General features: G+C 43.1%; 1 protein-coding gene across 3 annotated transcripts in view; it reads right to left on the bottom strand.

The window, feature by feature from the left end:
• Positions 1-15,727, bottom strand: part of ASIC1 (acid sensing ion channel subunit 1) — a 233,527-nt gene that overhangs the window by 28,172 nt on the left and 189,628 nt on the right. Inside the window, exon 1 of one of the 3 annotated variants that reach the window (XM_060764042.2) lies at positions 4,419-5,095. The exons of the other annotated variants lie outside the window; for them this stretch is intronic. Coding sequence (XP_060620025.1) covers positions 4,419-4,955 — 537 coding nt within the window. The 5' untranslated portion in view covers positions 4,956-5,095. Of the gene's footprint in view, positions 1-4,418; positions 5,096-15,727 lie in introns of those variants that run through there. 3 annotated transcript variants of the gene reach the window in all.

The following is a 15,727-nucleotide window of genomic DNA, read 5'->3' as shown; positions in this document are numbered from 1 at the left end:
ACCTTTTGGAAGTTTGAGATTAATTGGTATTCACACTATTTGGAATAATCATAACATTTTTGGAAAGGCATTACCTTGTTATGATCAAGGTCACATTATATATATATAATATTTATATTCTACCCTTCTCACCCTGAAGGGGACTCAGGGTGGAGCACAGCGTATACACGGCAAACGTTCAATGCCGGGACACAAATTCACATACAATACATAAACATTAAAAAAAACATTTGTCAAAATATTAAAACACACCATTTAAAACCGTCCTAGTCATCTGTAGTCCCTCGCACAACCTCTAACAACATAGAGTAAACGGAAAACTGCATACTAATATATACATAGAGTATATATAGAGTAAAGGGAAAACTGCATACCAATATTTATTTATTTATTTATTTATTTGCTTCGCTTTTATACCGCATTTATCAGCCTATTCGGCGACTCAATGCGGTTTACAGTACAATTTATGTAACAGTGACATAGATACAATACATACAATACATACATACAATAGAGTAGTAAAGGTAAAGGTTTTCCCCTGACATGAAGTCCAGTTGTGTCCAACTCTGGGAGGTGAAGCTCATCTCCATTTCTCAGCTGAAGAGCCAGCATTGTCCGTAGACACCTCCAAGGTCATGTGACCAGCATGACTGCATGGAGCACTGTTACCTTCCCCTCAGAGAAGTACCTATTGATCTACTCATATTTGCATGTTTTGAACTGCTAGGTTGGTAGAAATTGGGGCAGACAGCGGGAGCTCATGCTGCTGCCTGGATTCAAACCTGCAACTGGATTCAAACCTGCAACCATCGAACCTGCAAGCAGTTCAGCAGCTCAGCTGTTTAACCTACTGCGTCACTGGGAGCTCCCCCACAATATAGTAAGCAATCACAATTATATACATAAGAAATAACTAATATAGGTGGCTTGCAGAAGGTTGCTATTTCCAACAGTTTCTAGCTGGCGCCTCCATTCACACATAGGAGAAGGGAGTACATCAAGCGGCAGCAGATGATGGAGAGATGCAGGTTGAGACCATGTTGCAGCAGTAGTACTGGCCATACCCAGATGCCTCCTGTGAAGAAGCCCTAGTGGAGCAGCATTGGCCCTGTGGCCCAGTTAACACATGAGGGAAGAGGAGGGAAGGCAGAAGCCAGCACAATCCTGCTCCCGGTCCCAGCTGCTTTCCCAATGTTCTTCCTGTCATGTGCCCGACACTTCCACGTGTGCCCTGGCTACAAGGGAAAGAGGCTGGTGGGCGAATGAGCAGAGTGAGCAGGTTGAGCACAAGGTGGCAGTGAGGGCAGGCAGGGAGGTCAGGGAGTCTCCCATTGATTGCAATGGTAGTGCCCCATCTCCCCTTTGTCTCTTCCTACCCCAGAGATATTTGCTGTGCCTCTAACTCCTATGAAAGCTAAGAGCTGGCTGTACATACAACCAGGTGCCACATAAGGAGTGATGAATTTGCAATACAGGATATGCTTTTTTGAGTGGTAAAGTCATTGGAATCTACATAATTATGCAGAATTTCTACAGAACTCCTCAGGTGGTATCTTTCAGAATGAAAAGCAACAAAGAAAAGAAAAGAATAGGAGCAGGAAAAAGAACAGACCAACAGATGAAAAAAAAAGAACAAACTCCAGATCATTAAAAGAATATCCAAATGAAACCATGCTCAGCAAACTACCAAAAACCATTAGCTATGTGGGAACACACAAAAAAAGCTTCTCTGGAAAGTGGTGGCTCAAAAAGTCATGACAGGACTTTCTAATGGCAACTGGACTTGCACCTGGATCGTAACAATGTTTGAAGCCGGGTTGTTGTGAGTTTTCCAGGCTGTATGGCCATATTCCAGAAGCATTCTCTCCTGACGTTTCACCTGCATCTATGGCAGGTATCCTCAGAGGTTGTGAGGTCTGTTGGAAACTAGATATATAAACCCCATTTCTCTAGTTTCCAACAGACCTCACAACCTCTGAGGATGCCTGCCATAGATGCAGGTGAAACGTCAGGAGAGAATACTTCTGGAACATGGCCATACAGCTTGGAAAACTCACAACATACCAGTGATTCCAGCCATGAAATCCTTCAACAACACAATGTTTGAAGCCGTACTTTCACCCCACCCTGCCTCAGATGAGAATGATAGTTTTAAAAGAGCTGGGCAGGCTATTTAGCAGAAAGGAACATGTTCAAACAGTAAGCTCACGGGCATCCCTATGTTCACTAGAAATGTTAGGATAACTACAGGCATCTGAGGGTGCTTCCGTAATCCATGAATACCAAAATGATCTTTAGCTATTGCTGGGAAACTTGGTCCATCAACACATGTTGAGAATGAAGGGTTCATAATGAGAACTGGAGAACAGCTTTAAAAATAACACAGAGTTTACTTCAGGTTGCAGCTCTCACCACCAGGGATGAGAACTGCAGCTCCTCCTGCAAATACGCATAAATCATTGCTGGCACAAGAAGTTAAGTAGCTGATCACGAACAAGCTTAAATGTCCTCCCACTCTTGTACCAAAAAACAGTTCTGGCAAAGAGGAGACAAATCTCAAAATGCCTGGGGGAAAGGGCTGTGTATCCCTGGTAAGCAGTAGTGAAACTTCATGAATGAAAATGGGCAGCAGCTTGATCCTGCCCACATGGATTCATGAGATAGTCACTCTTCATTCCGTTGGACTTCTGACCACAAGGAAGTAAACACAAGCCTGTAGTGCTGGAGCAGAATTTCTACTTTGCTTCTTTGATAGTTTTGCACCTCATCCCACTACCTAAGAGCCTTCGATGGCGCAATGGGTTAAAACCTTGTACCGGCAGAACTGAAGACCGACAGGTTGGAGGTTCAAATCTGGGGAGAGTGCGGATGAGCTCCCTCTGTCAGCTTCAGCTCCCCATGCGGGGACATGAGTTCCACACTTTACAACGGCCTGCACTTTACACTGGCATACGTTCTACCTCAATATGTGTTATGACAGTATTTCCTGCCCAGTTTACCATATTGCTATACTTTCCTGTGCTCCTGTAAAAATGTATTGCACTCATTGAATCTGTACCTCAGCTATGTTTCTTTCAGCTGTATTGTTTTTATATTGCTTTGTATTGTGTTGTTATTTGTTTTATCTGATGTTTTAATTGGTTAAAGTGTTTTACATGTGTGTTTTAATTGTAATCTTGGGTGTGTCCCTTGTAAGCTGCCCCGTGTCCCCTAGGGGAGATGGTTGGCGGGGTATAAAAATAAAGATGATGATGATGATGATGATGATTATTATTATTATTACATGAGAAAAGCCTCCCACAATGATGGTAAAACATCAAAACATCCAGGCATCCCCTGGGTAGTGTCCTTGCAGATGGCCAATTCTCTCACACCAGAAGCAACTTGTGTTTTCTCAATTTGCTTCTGACACACACACACACACACACACACACACACACACACATCCCACTACCTGTGCAGAAGGAATTTAGGAAGAGAAGGAGGGCAAAAATAGCGTGGGCATATGTAAGGGAACCAGTCTGAACAAAAAACACAGGTAAATGCAGTCAGAAATCCATACTTAACAACCCCGCATGAAATGGGGCTATATTGAGATATGAGATTCATGTATCTCCCGACTTTGTCTCTCTTGCAACCTTTGTCTCTACACAATAGCCATAACATTCTGATTTGTAAAACTACTAATTTATTCTGCAAGGAGCCATAGGCTCATAGGCTCCCCTTCCCTTTGAATTCTCCTTTGTAGTCCCAACTACAAGAACTAAGAACACTTCACTATTAAAACTGTATTCAGAAGTGATGATGAAGATGGGTAGGGGTCTGCAGTTTGCATTCATTGCAGCCTGATTCGGGTTCTCTAAGTTGTCATGCAATTGCAGGGAGGAGGAAGGGGGAAGCTAGAGCACCTGGGGAAAGGGTCACCTTCTCCGTCATGCCTCTCAACCTTAACAAATTGGAATATGTGTGTTGTGGGACTACAATCCCCAGAATCCCACAACTAACATGGCAAGCCGTCAGATTCTGGGAAGTGTACTACAAGCCCCTTTCCTACCTCTGATTAATACATACCAGTAGTGGATACATTAAAATAAGCAAGTAAATCAGACTTTGACAAGAAGCCCAAGCTTTGGGTTTCAGAGCAATTCCTCATGCTTATTCTGATAGTAACTTCTTTTTATGGTTCCTCAGAAAAAATTACATGCCGGAAAGGTCTAAGATAAATTTTTATCTTTCTATACTTGAAGATCTTTATATAAGAATAACCCTTTAGCAATTGCGGTACCCAGTGATACCATCTCTCTCTATTATACTTCCTAACACTGCCTTCTTGTTTTTTAAAAATCATTGGAACTTAAGGTTTGATGCAGCTACTATTGATTCCCACCCCCAGGCCCCCTTTTGCCATGCTAACTTACAGTTGTGAAGTTGTGGGGGCCACAGTTCTCGCCCTGAAAACGGCAGGAGAGGAGCATTTCCTCTAACTGGTGGCCCAGTCTGTCCAGCAGGTGTCGCGTGGATTGCTCCTCTGGTGGCGAGGGAGGCAAGTAGTGGGAGAAGTTCAGCAGGGCCCCCAGCCAGAGCCACCTGGGGTCCTGTAGCAAGGCCCGGATGGCCGGCATTGGCTGGAGGTTCTTCCTGAGGAGTCCGAGCCAGTAGCCAACCAGGTGGAGGTCTGCCCGGCTCATGTGGCGCACCCGGAGCAAGTTGCTGTTGCAGAGGGTGACGGCTGGGAAGGTAAGGTTGTGGGCATAGAGGAGGTGTACCTTGGTGTTGACAGGCCAGGAGAACAGGTAATGGACGCGGTTGGAGGACCAGGTAAGCAGCAAGCCCACGGAGGCCAGGAAAGCCATGAGCCAAAAAGCCCGATGGGGGCACGAGAAGTGTGAGGTGAAGACGTGGCGCAGTCCATGGAATGTGGTCTGCCTCAGCGCGAAGAGGGAGGACGGGTCCATGACATGACCTGTCCGGCTGCTGTTCGTGCCAGCCACAAGTTAGGCAGGGCACTAGCCCTCAGGGCAGAAGATAATTCTTATCTTCCTTGCTATACTAGCTCACTTCCCTGCTTCTTCCTGTCAACTTGTACCTCAGCTGCCTTCTGCTGGTCCTTCAGAGAGTGAGCAAATGGACTCGGGGACGAGGAGATGATTGTGAGAGTTGCCAGTAGCACTCAACGCTCCAGCAGCCTCTACTGGCTCTGAGGAGAAAGCAGCATGTGTGTGCTGCGCAGTGCTTTGCTCTGTCTGTGCGCTTCAAGAAACGTCTGGCTCGGGCATCCAGAAAGCGACCGAGAGTGTGCCAGAGTCAAGTCAGGCAGGCAGAGGAGGAGAAGAGGCAGAAAGAGAAAGACGGAGAGATGAAAAGGCAGGAAGGTGAGTGGGAGGGAGAGAAAAGATGAGGGAAGAGAAAGAATAAGAGTTAGAGAGAGAATGGAGGTGGAGGGAGCTGATAACTAGAAGGAGCATGTTGACTGAAGGGGGGAAGGTACACAGATTAGGATACCGGAGATTGCAACTCTACCAGGAGGGAGGGAAAGGCAAAACTCAGAAAGAGAGGGCCAGACCGACAGACAGCACGTATGGTTGGCAGAAGGAGCACTTTAGTAGAGAGCAAGAAAAGACCAAGTGCAATCTTGCCCTCCTCTGCAGTCAGTTCAACTGATTTTCAAGGCTCCTTCTGAATGAGTGACAAGTGCCCTTAAAACAACTCTAAGATTGCAGGCAGCATCTATTACCCACAAATATGAACCATATTCATTCCATCTTTCCGTCATTGTGCTTTGTGCTGGATAGATTATGTCAGAGATCTGGGCAACTGGTTGTTATGACCCTCACCATCCTGACTTTTGGCTGTGGCTGATGGGACATGTGATCCAAAGAAAAGAAATCTGAGGGTCACAGATTCCTTACCCATGTTCTCAACATTGGTTGGCTTGGCTTTCTTAGCAAGGGATACAAACATATTCCTTACACTTACTTTTATTTGCAGTTGTAGGCAGAGGTCAAGCAATCATATTTTAAAAAGTTGAGAAAGTATGTCTGTGTATGTTTGAAAACTTTCTCTCTGTATGTGTGTTTGTGGACAAGCCAAAATATTTGTAGAGGGTGCTATTCAGGCAAAGTGACCAGCTCTGGAAATGACATGAGAATCATACAGCAAAATTAGGATAACATACAGATTATTTTCTCTTTTTTACAGCTGAGCAGCAGGACAAAATGGAGTGGTATACTTACAGTGGAAATCCACGTCTATTTATTCATACACTTAGTAGACTTCCCCTGGCTAAGCACATCCAACATTCCCCCTTCTGGAGATTACTCATAAATGTGAAATTTCCCTCTTCTAACAGGTAAATTTCCAGTTACAATATCTTTCAAAACTTCTCACTTTAAATTTTGTTTTGTCTCGAAGGGGTTAGTTTAGACTAATATTAAACAGGAGACTGGCATTGCTGGCATTTACTTCGATTTATTACACTTTTTCCCAAGAGAATCTATGTCTCCATTCTACTGATGTCTTTTATGAGTAATTTAGATGCAAATTAAAATAAAATGAAATAATTCATATTATGAAGAGTGTACCCATATTCAAAGCTTTCATGGAATTCCAGTGTTTCCTTTTCGTCACAAGAAGGGTACATATGGTCACATACTCCTTGTAGCAGAAATATAATTAGACTTGACTCTTTAGTAAGGAGACGCTCATGATAATGTTTTTATGGCTTTGTATGGTTTTTATATTGTGTTTTAATTGTATTTTGTAATTGTTTGTTTTTTATAATTGTTGAGGCATCGAATTGTTGCCGACTGTGAACTGCCTTGAGTCGCCTCCAGGCTGAGAAAGGCGGTATGCAAATGTGGTAAACAAATAAATAAATAAATAGCACGTGTCCCACCAGAATGAATGCTGCAAAATAACCAATAGTTATTTTGACAAAGTGCAGGACAAAACTCCACAAGCACATCTCTCTATCCTAAGAAATAGAAAAACAGTGGTTGTTATGTACCTTCAAGCTAATTCCAACTTATACTGATTTTTTCTCATGGTTTTCTTATTTGATTCACAGGATATTTGCAAATGCTTTTCAAAGTACTGTATATATTCTAGTAGAAACCTAGTTTTTCAGCCCCCCTTTTTAGGCTGAAAAAGCCCCCTTCAACTTATACTCGGATGAGGGTCCTGGTGGGAAGGCTTGGGGCTGCCAGGACCCTCACCTCTCCTTTCTCTCTTCCTCTCCTGCAGCGCACACCTTCCTCTTCTCCTCTCTCAGCACAGCACGCACCTTCCTCTCCTCTCTCTGTTCAGCATGCACCTTCCTCTCCTCCTCTCTTTGTGCCAGTCTTTTCCACTTTTCCTGATCCATATACATACAGCATTTTCCCCAAAATGTATAGTTAAAATAAACTATGGTGATTATTGGAAGGATATGTAAGCACAATAACATTGAAAGTGGTTAGAATAATGATTTAATCAGAGTTGGACAGTGTTATCTTAAATGACACTTTTATGTAAATATTCAAAAACATTTAACCTACTGATGCCTCAATTAATGTAATTTTATTTGGTATCTATTTTTATTTCAAATTTTACCAGTAGCTGTTGTGTTTCCCACCCTTGGCTTATACTCAAGTCAGTAAGTTTTCCCAGTTTTTTTTTTGTGGTAAAATTAAGTGCCTCAGCTTATATTCGGGTTGGCTTATTATACTCGAGTATATATGGGCAAATAACCAGAAATTTGCTGTGCTTTCATGACATCCAAAATCTGTCTCACTCTGCCTTGCATCTTGGAAAAGTTACCTTTTCAATTGCAACTCCTATTGTCTGTGCTTGGTGTAGGTTTCTAGAGGTTGCACTCTGAAAAAAAAGAACTTTTTCAAGCTCTTTTTCCCCTAATGGCAGGATCAACCTTCCTGAAGAGTGACCTTGTCTTGGGTTAAAGGGATGGGTTGGTTCCATTTGCTGTTCTGCCTCAGGCAGCAAAATGCCTTTGGTCAACCAGGGCCAAGGGCATCACCCACATGCAGTGGCATGCCTGGGGCTGAAGGCTTGTCAAAGCATCTCCTTCAGATTGCGGATGATTGGCTGTGTTGGTTTCACAAATCACACGCTGGGAACAGTTCTGCTTTTGAAAGTCAACAGCCTCAGAAGGAGATCTAAGCTGCACTGATTTCTGGGACAGAGTGTGATGTGACAGATGGAAGTGAGACAGGCTGTGCATACAGTGTGGGTGGATAGGAAGGCGGAGGCTGCGCTTGAACAGTTCCATGTTCACATGAACGTATGTACAGGGGAAGACAAAAAAGCCTGACTCCGAGATCAGACAGTGGAGTCTCAAAATATATGTTCATTGTAACCCCAACATTTATTAATCTAGTCTTGATCCTCACAGAATGACCCATCCTGACCGGCTGGCAGGCAAGAAATGTTATTTGTATTAGTTTACTTGAAAGTTATGTAGATGTTACAAACATTGATCTGTGTTTCTGTAGGAAATAAAAATTAACAAGTTTTAAAATAAATTTGAAGAGGTTGAGAAGCTGCCTTTAAATATATGAAGTGATACCACATAATAGAAGCAGGCAGCTTGTTTTCTGCTGCCCCAGAGACTAGAACAACTTCTTTAAATTATGGGAAAATAGGTTGCATTTAAATATTGGGAAGAATTTTCTAACAAGTGTTTGACAGTAGCATGGAATACCCTGGATGTTGGTGGAGTCTCCTTTGTTAGAACTTTTGAACAGAAGTTGTTAAAAACTCTCAGAAGCGCTTTAGTTGTGGACCTGAACGATGGGGGTTAGACTAGATGGCCCTTGGAGTTCCTTTGAATCTTACCTTTCTATAATTAATTAAATAATAAAATATTTTGGAAAAAAACTGATTAATTGGAGGGAGATAACTTTTCTATTAATGAGCCAGTGTTTCTCAACCTGAGGGTTGGGACCCCTGGGGGGGGGGGGTCGTGAGGAGGTATCAGAGGGGTCGTCACAGACCATCAGAAAACGCAGTATTTTCTGTTGGTCATGGGGGTTCTGAGTGGGAAGTTTGGCCAAATTCTATTGTTGGTGAGGTTCGGAATGCTCTTTGAGTGTAGGTGAACTATAAATCCCAGCAACTACAACTCCCAAACGTCAAGGTCTATATTCCCCAAACTCCACCAGTGTTCACATTTGTCCATATTGAGCCAAGTTTGGTCCAGATCCATCATTGTTTGAGCCCACAGTGCTCTCTAGATGTAGGTGAACTACAACTCCCAAACACAAGGTCAATGCCCGCCAAACCCTTCCAGTATTTTCTGATGGTCATGGGAGTTCTGTGTGCCAAGTTTCGTTCAATTCCATCGTTGGTGGAGTTCTGAATGCTCTTTGATTGTAGGAGAATAATAAATCCCAGCAACTACAACTCCCAAATGACAAAATCAATCCCCCCGCCACCTCACCAGTATTCAAATTTGGGCATATTGAGTTTTTGTCCCAAATGTGGTCAAGCGAATGAAAATACACCCTGCCTGTCAGATATTTACATTACGATTCATAGCAGTAGCAGAATTACAGTTATGAAGTAGCAACAAAAATAATTTTCTTGTTAGGGGTCAGCACAACACGAGGAGCTGCATTAAGGGGTCGAGGCATTAGGAAGGTTGAGAAACACTGAGCTAGACTGTGTCCAGAGAAGGGTGGCCAAATTGATAAAAGGTTTGAAAGCCAAGCTCTGCAAAGTGTAACTTAAGGAGCTGGGTATATTTAGCCTGGAGAAAAGAAGGCTGGGAGGGGTCATGATAGTTATGTGTTTAAATGTCTGAAAGAATATCACTGGGGGGGGGGGGGGGAGGGAAGCTTGTTTTCTGCTGCTCTGAAGACCACTAGGGAGCAATGGATTCAAATGGTAGGAATAGAGATTCCACTTAAATCTTATGTTTTCAAACTGCTAGCTTGGCGGAAGCTTGGGGCTAACAGCGGGGGCTCATGCTGCTCTCTAGATTTTAACCTGCGACCTTTTGGTCAGCAAGTTCAGCAGCTCAGCACTTTAACCCACTGTGCCACCTGTTAATTATATTTCATTGCACTGCAGAACCTTGTCCAATTCCTTCCCAGCTGTTCCTCCAAGTCCTAGTCTTTTTCTGAATTCATCAATCCGATTAATGACTGGGCTAAGGCATGGAAAATACAATAACACACTAGTAATCAGGGGAGAGGGTTGGAGGGAAAGCCACCTTCTACCTCTACTATATACTAGACTACTGCAACGCTCTCTACATGGGGTTGCCTTTGAAGATGGCCCGGAAGCTCCAACTGGTCCAACGTGCGGCAGCCATGATACTAACAGGAGCGGGACGCAGGGAGCATACAACTCCCCTGCTGTACCAGCTCCACTGGCTGCCGATCTGCTACCGGGCTCAATTCAAGGTGCTGGCATTGGCCTGTAAAGCCCTAAACGGTTCCGGCCCAAGATACCTAACTGACCGCCTCTCGGCCTATGAGCCCACGAGGACTTTGAGATCTTCTGGGGAGGCCCTGCTCTCGATCCCGCCTGCGTCACAGGTACGGCTGGCGGGGACGAGAGATAGGGCCTTCTCGGTGGTGGCTCCTCAGCTGTGGAACACCCTTCCCGTGGACATCAGGCTAGCCCCCTCCCTGTTGATATTCCGCAGGAAGTTAAAGACCTGGCTGTTTAAGAAGGCATTTGATCAAGAAGTGCAATGACTGGTAATTTGACCATAGGAATGGAACAACGGAAATGATATCGGATTGTGGGTTTGACGATGAGACGACTCGGAATGGCTTTTGTAGTAATGTTGATGTTTTGATAAGACATTTTTCTGATAATGATGAATTGTGGATTATTTTACACTATGTTTTGTAATTTGCACTTGTTTTTCCATGTTGTACACCGCAATGAGTCGCCCTTGGGCTGAGAATTGCGGTCTATAAGCGCAGTAAATAAATAAATAAATAATAAATAAATACATAGTGGCTAAGATAGTTTTTCTTCCATGTTAAAGTCATCAAATAGGGTCCTTGTGATGCAGAGATGTGCAGGACCATGTTGCTTCGTCTGAGACTGTGCACAACTATAACTGGCTCTACACTTCCTGGAGTGGCTAAGCAAAAGGTAATAGTTTGAATGCTGAAGTTGGGATAATCTATGCTATAAATCCAATTTCTATGTATGAGTGTGAAAGCTGGACACTGAAGAAAGCTGGCAGGAAATAAATTAGCTAATTTGAAGAAGAGCTCTATGAATATCATAGACTGCTAAAAAGACAAATGAGTGGGTCCTAGAGTAAATTAGATCTGAACTCTCCCTAAAAGCCAAGATGACTAAACCCAGTCTATTTTACTTGGAATGTATCATAATACTATGTGACTCACTATGTGACAATACCAGTAGAGTAGAAGGCACTAGGAATAGAGGGAGTCCGCACTACAGGTGGATTAGTTCAATCAGGAAAGGCACGGCCCTGAGTTTGCAAGACCTGAACAGGGCTGTTAGATGACCACCAGTCCTCTTGGAGGTTTCTCATTCATAGGGTTGAAAGTGACTTAGCAGCACAGAAGAAATCTCCCAAACTAAACCCAGTTGGAGGTTGGGTGTGGGGGTGGGTGGGAGCAGAATCAATGCCCATGCTTTATGCCAAGCTGTGCTAGCTGTGAAAAGAGGGGCTGGGTGAGCATTGTTGGTGTCAGCCAATCACAAAGCAGGGAATGCTGTGAAGGATGGGCTATGGGACAGAAAGAATACACAATTGAAGCATATCTCTAAGCTGTTAGGAATTGTGGGAGTTGAAGTCCAAAACACCTGGAGGGCTGAAGTTTGCCCATGCCTGCTCTAACAGAAGGCAGATAGAGGAAAGAAGGCTTAGAGTTAGGGAAAAGATTACAGAGACCAAGGAAGAAGATGGCATACAGACAGATTCCAGAGAGACAAGGGAAAGACTGCTTTGAGATAGGGAAGAACTGTAATAGACACAAGACAGTCAGCTGCAAGTAAAAATTAAACAGAATTTTGGAAAGCTGCCAATGATTACATAGATTAGGGTTTCATGTGTTATCTGTGTCTTAATAAACTTCTATTTGCTTGTTTTTACAATGGTGATTAGCTGTTCTTATTAAGCTTTCACAGAGAGCTTGGTCACGCTTACAGAGAAACCTACAGAGAAACACATCCCCTGGTTCATACAGGGATCACCCAGAGGCCCAAATACCCAGGTGATCCAGGGAATGATTGTGAGGAGCAAGGTGGATGGCAAGAGGCCAAGGATTTGGATTTGAGGACAACCTGGAGAGAGGATCCCTCACACAGAAGCTCTAACACAGTGGTTCTCCACCTGTGGGTCCCCAGATGTTTTGGCCTTCAACTCCCAGAAATCCTAACAGCTGGTAAACTGGCTGAGATTTCTGGGAATTGTAGGCCAAAACATCTGGGGACCCACAGGTTGAGAACCACTGCTCTAACACATGGCTCCCAAGCTCTGGGTTACCTTCCATCCACCATACTATACAACTCCCAATTCTGACCATATTAAGTCCCATAAGTGAAAAGCAAGAGGTATCCATGTGTCAGATGGGATATTCCTCCCCACCTGACCTGGCAGAAATTTCCTTTTTGGCCCTTTCTCATAATGCTAGATCGTATCCATATGTCCTAGCATATACTTGGTCTGAAGACACTTGTTTATGTCTATGTGTGGGCTTACTTATCCACTACCATGGCAAATGTTTCTGGATTCTATGGGAAATTGTGAAAGGCTGCACAAGGCAGACTGAGGGCTTCACTTTTCTCTCTGGTTAGTTGAGCTGGCATCTCTGCCTGATATAGTTGGATCTTGACAGTGAATCAAACTCCCATCAGCTGAGTCTGATCAAGGACATTTACTCTCTGACCCGGCTGAGTGCCTCTTAATCTTGATACAGTGCTGAGCTCAGCAGAATGATGCTTCACTCAGCTAAATGGTATGAGATCAAAGTACAGAGAGGAGGAGAGGGGAGGAGAGAAAGAAACAAAAGCAGCCTATGCATGGCTTTTTATGTCAGGTAACCTGTCACACGGAATTATAGCTTAGTGGTTGAGTTTAATGCTGCTATATACCTTTGGGTAGATTCTGCCTCCTAGGGTGTCAAAGGGTGTGTCTGCACAGCCACATAATACAGCTCGAACTGGCATTTAAAATAATGGCAGGGGGCAGTCCACACTGCCCAGTCATGCCGACACTGGTTTGGCATGGCTGGACATGAGCAGTGCCTCCTGAGCTTCCTTGAACCCAGGGACAAAAACGACAGGGAATCTCCCTTATGGAGGCTGTCTTCTTCTTGGTTCAAAGTCATTGGGGAGGTGACAGAGCTTTGAAACATTAAGCCCCCCCCCCTCTCCAAAGCTCTGTCGTATCCTGAATGACACAGATCCAGGAAGACGACAGCATCCAGTGACTCTAAGGGCGATTCCTCAGCATTTTTGTCGGGAAAATGGCATGCAGAGAAACTCAAGAGACATTGCCATCCCACCTCCCAGAGCTGCCTGAGCCTTGGGAACACAGGATGGCTGTGGCGATGCCATCTGGGATGTTGTATGGCAATCCCAGATGGCAGTTGCCACTGACACAGCACCTGCAAAGATTCAGACTTTCAAAGAAGATATGGATCTTTCCTGGGTTTTTTTAAAAACCCTGAATTAACTTGGATTAAAAGGCTAAATTATCTAAGAATGTAAATGGGGCCAAACAACATCACTTCCACAGTGCAGATGCATCCTAAGTTTCCTAATAATAATAATAATAATAATAATAATAATAATAATAATAGATGTTGCCATACCAGGTGACAGTCGCATTGAGGAAAAACAACAGGAAAAACTTAGCCGCTATCAAGACCTCAAAATCGGACTGCAAAGGCTCTGGCATAAACCAGTACAGGTGGTCCCAGTGGTCATTGGCACACTGGGTGCCGTGCCAAAAGATCTCAGCTGGCATTTGGAAACAATAAACATCAACAAAATCATGATCTGTCAACTGCAAAAGGCCACCTTACTTAGATCTGCGTGCATCATTCGAAAATACATCACACAGTCCTAGATGCTTGGGAAGTGTTCGACTTGTGATTTTGTGATACGAAATCCAGCATATAGATCTCGTTTGCTGTGACATACTGTGCTTTTGTGTCAATAATAATAATAATAATAATAATCTATTGTGTGATGTACATTATACATCACATCACACGGTCCTAGACCCTTGGGAAGTATTCGACTTGTGATTTTGTGATATGAAATCCAGCATATAGGTCTCATTTGCTGTGACATACTGTGTTTTTGTGTCAGTAAAACAATAATAATAATTTCTTTATTTTTGTATCCCGCCTCCATCTCCCCAAAGGGGAGACATGGGCTTACATGGAGACAAGCCAGTCAACACGATCAGAATATAATACGCTTCATAAAACAACATCATAAAACTTGGGATAGCAGCTCCAAAGTAGAATAAAGACATCAGTGAGTAACAAGTCTGACCTTACCCTGCAGTTTTAATTTAGAAGCTGGGAGTTCATGGCCTGCAGGCTACATACAGTCCTCCATGTTTGGTTTTGATTTCCTTTCCTTTTTTCTCTGTCTTTCTCTCTTTTTGTAGCTCGAGAGACCCACAGGTCAATCCTTCAAGCGCCAAGAAGTGCAGTTTACCTTTAAGACAGGACTCACAGCACCACACACTTTATTTAGCAAAAATATTGAAACCAGGAGTGCCTTTCACTTCAGAGTGCATTGTGAGTTGAGTGGTACCTGTGCTGGGGACGCAGGGTGGGAAGTAACAGAAATGTAGAGTAACAGAAATGGCCCAAACTCTCTTTAAATCTAGACAGAACTCTTCTTTATTTAAAGGGAGGGCAGAATATGGAATTACGGTAGTCTGGCGCAGCTTTTGCTCACGTCACCAGAATCTGTTTTTATCTCTTCTGCATTAAAAGTGAATGATGATAAGACCAAATTGCTGACTAAAAATATGTCTTCAGAAAATAAGAATGAACTAATTGTTATTTCTAATTTTAATAAATATTTTAATATCGTAATATAGCTATTAATTACTTTGAGCAACACTTGATATGAAAACTGGACATAAATTAAATATAAATGTTGTCCCTCTAATAAAAGACAATTTAATTCCTAGTATGGAGGGAAATATAATACAAAATAATGATACTAACAACAACCAGAATTTTCCTTTTAAGCTCCTTCACCTCAGATAACCAGATTTTTTTTTGGTTTCTTTCTAGTGTTGTGCTGGATTTACACAGGGATGCTGCCACCAAGTGGCCACTGAGTTTGTAAACAGTTTACTTTACCAAAGGATCAGTGAACCGATAAATAAAGGAGAATCTCTCTCTTTCAACACACGACACAAGAGGGAATTTGGAAGAGTTATACCTTTGGATTACAGCTCTTCTTGAAATCCTTTTTTTTTTTTGCCAAAACTGTTAAAGGTACAGGAGTTCCACTTCAAAAATCAAAAGTTGTGCATTACAAGCAATTGAACGGGCCTGCAACTTGTTATGTTTTAGAAAATAACTGTGGAATGAAGTCACATTTAAGAATAATTTAAAAAGCTAATTTGACAGGAATTTCTCCCCAAGTTTTGTTAACAACCCGGCATCCACCTTACATCTTGGCCTACTACACAAACACAAAAGGAGAGTTGGTCTTTCATATCTACAGTTTTTGTATCCACAGAGTCAACGATCCATGG

Source organism: Anolis sagrei, chromosome 2, assembly GCF_037176765.1.
Source record: "Anolis sagrei isolate rAnoSag1 chromosome 2, rAnoSag1.mat, whole genome shotgun sequence".
NCBI lineage: Eukaryota > Metazoa > Chordata > Lepidosauria > Squamata > Dactyloidae > Anolis > Anolis sagrei.
This window is presented reverse-complemented; position numbering and strand designations above follow the sequence as displayed.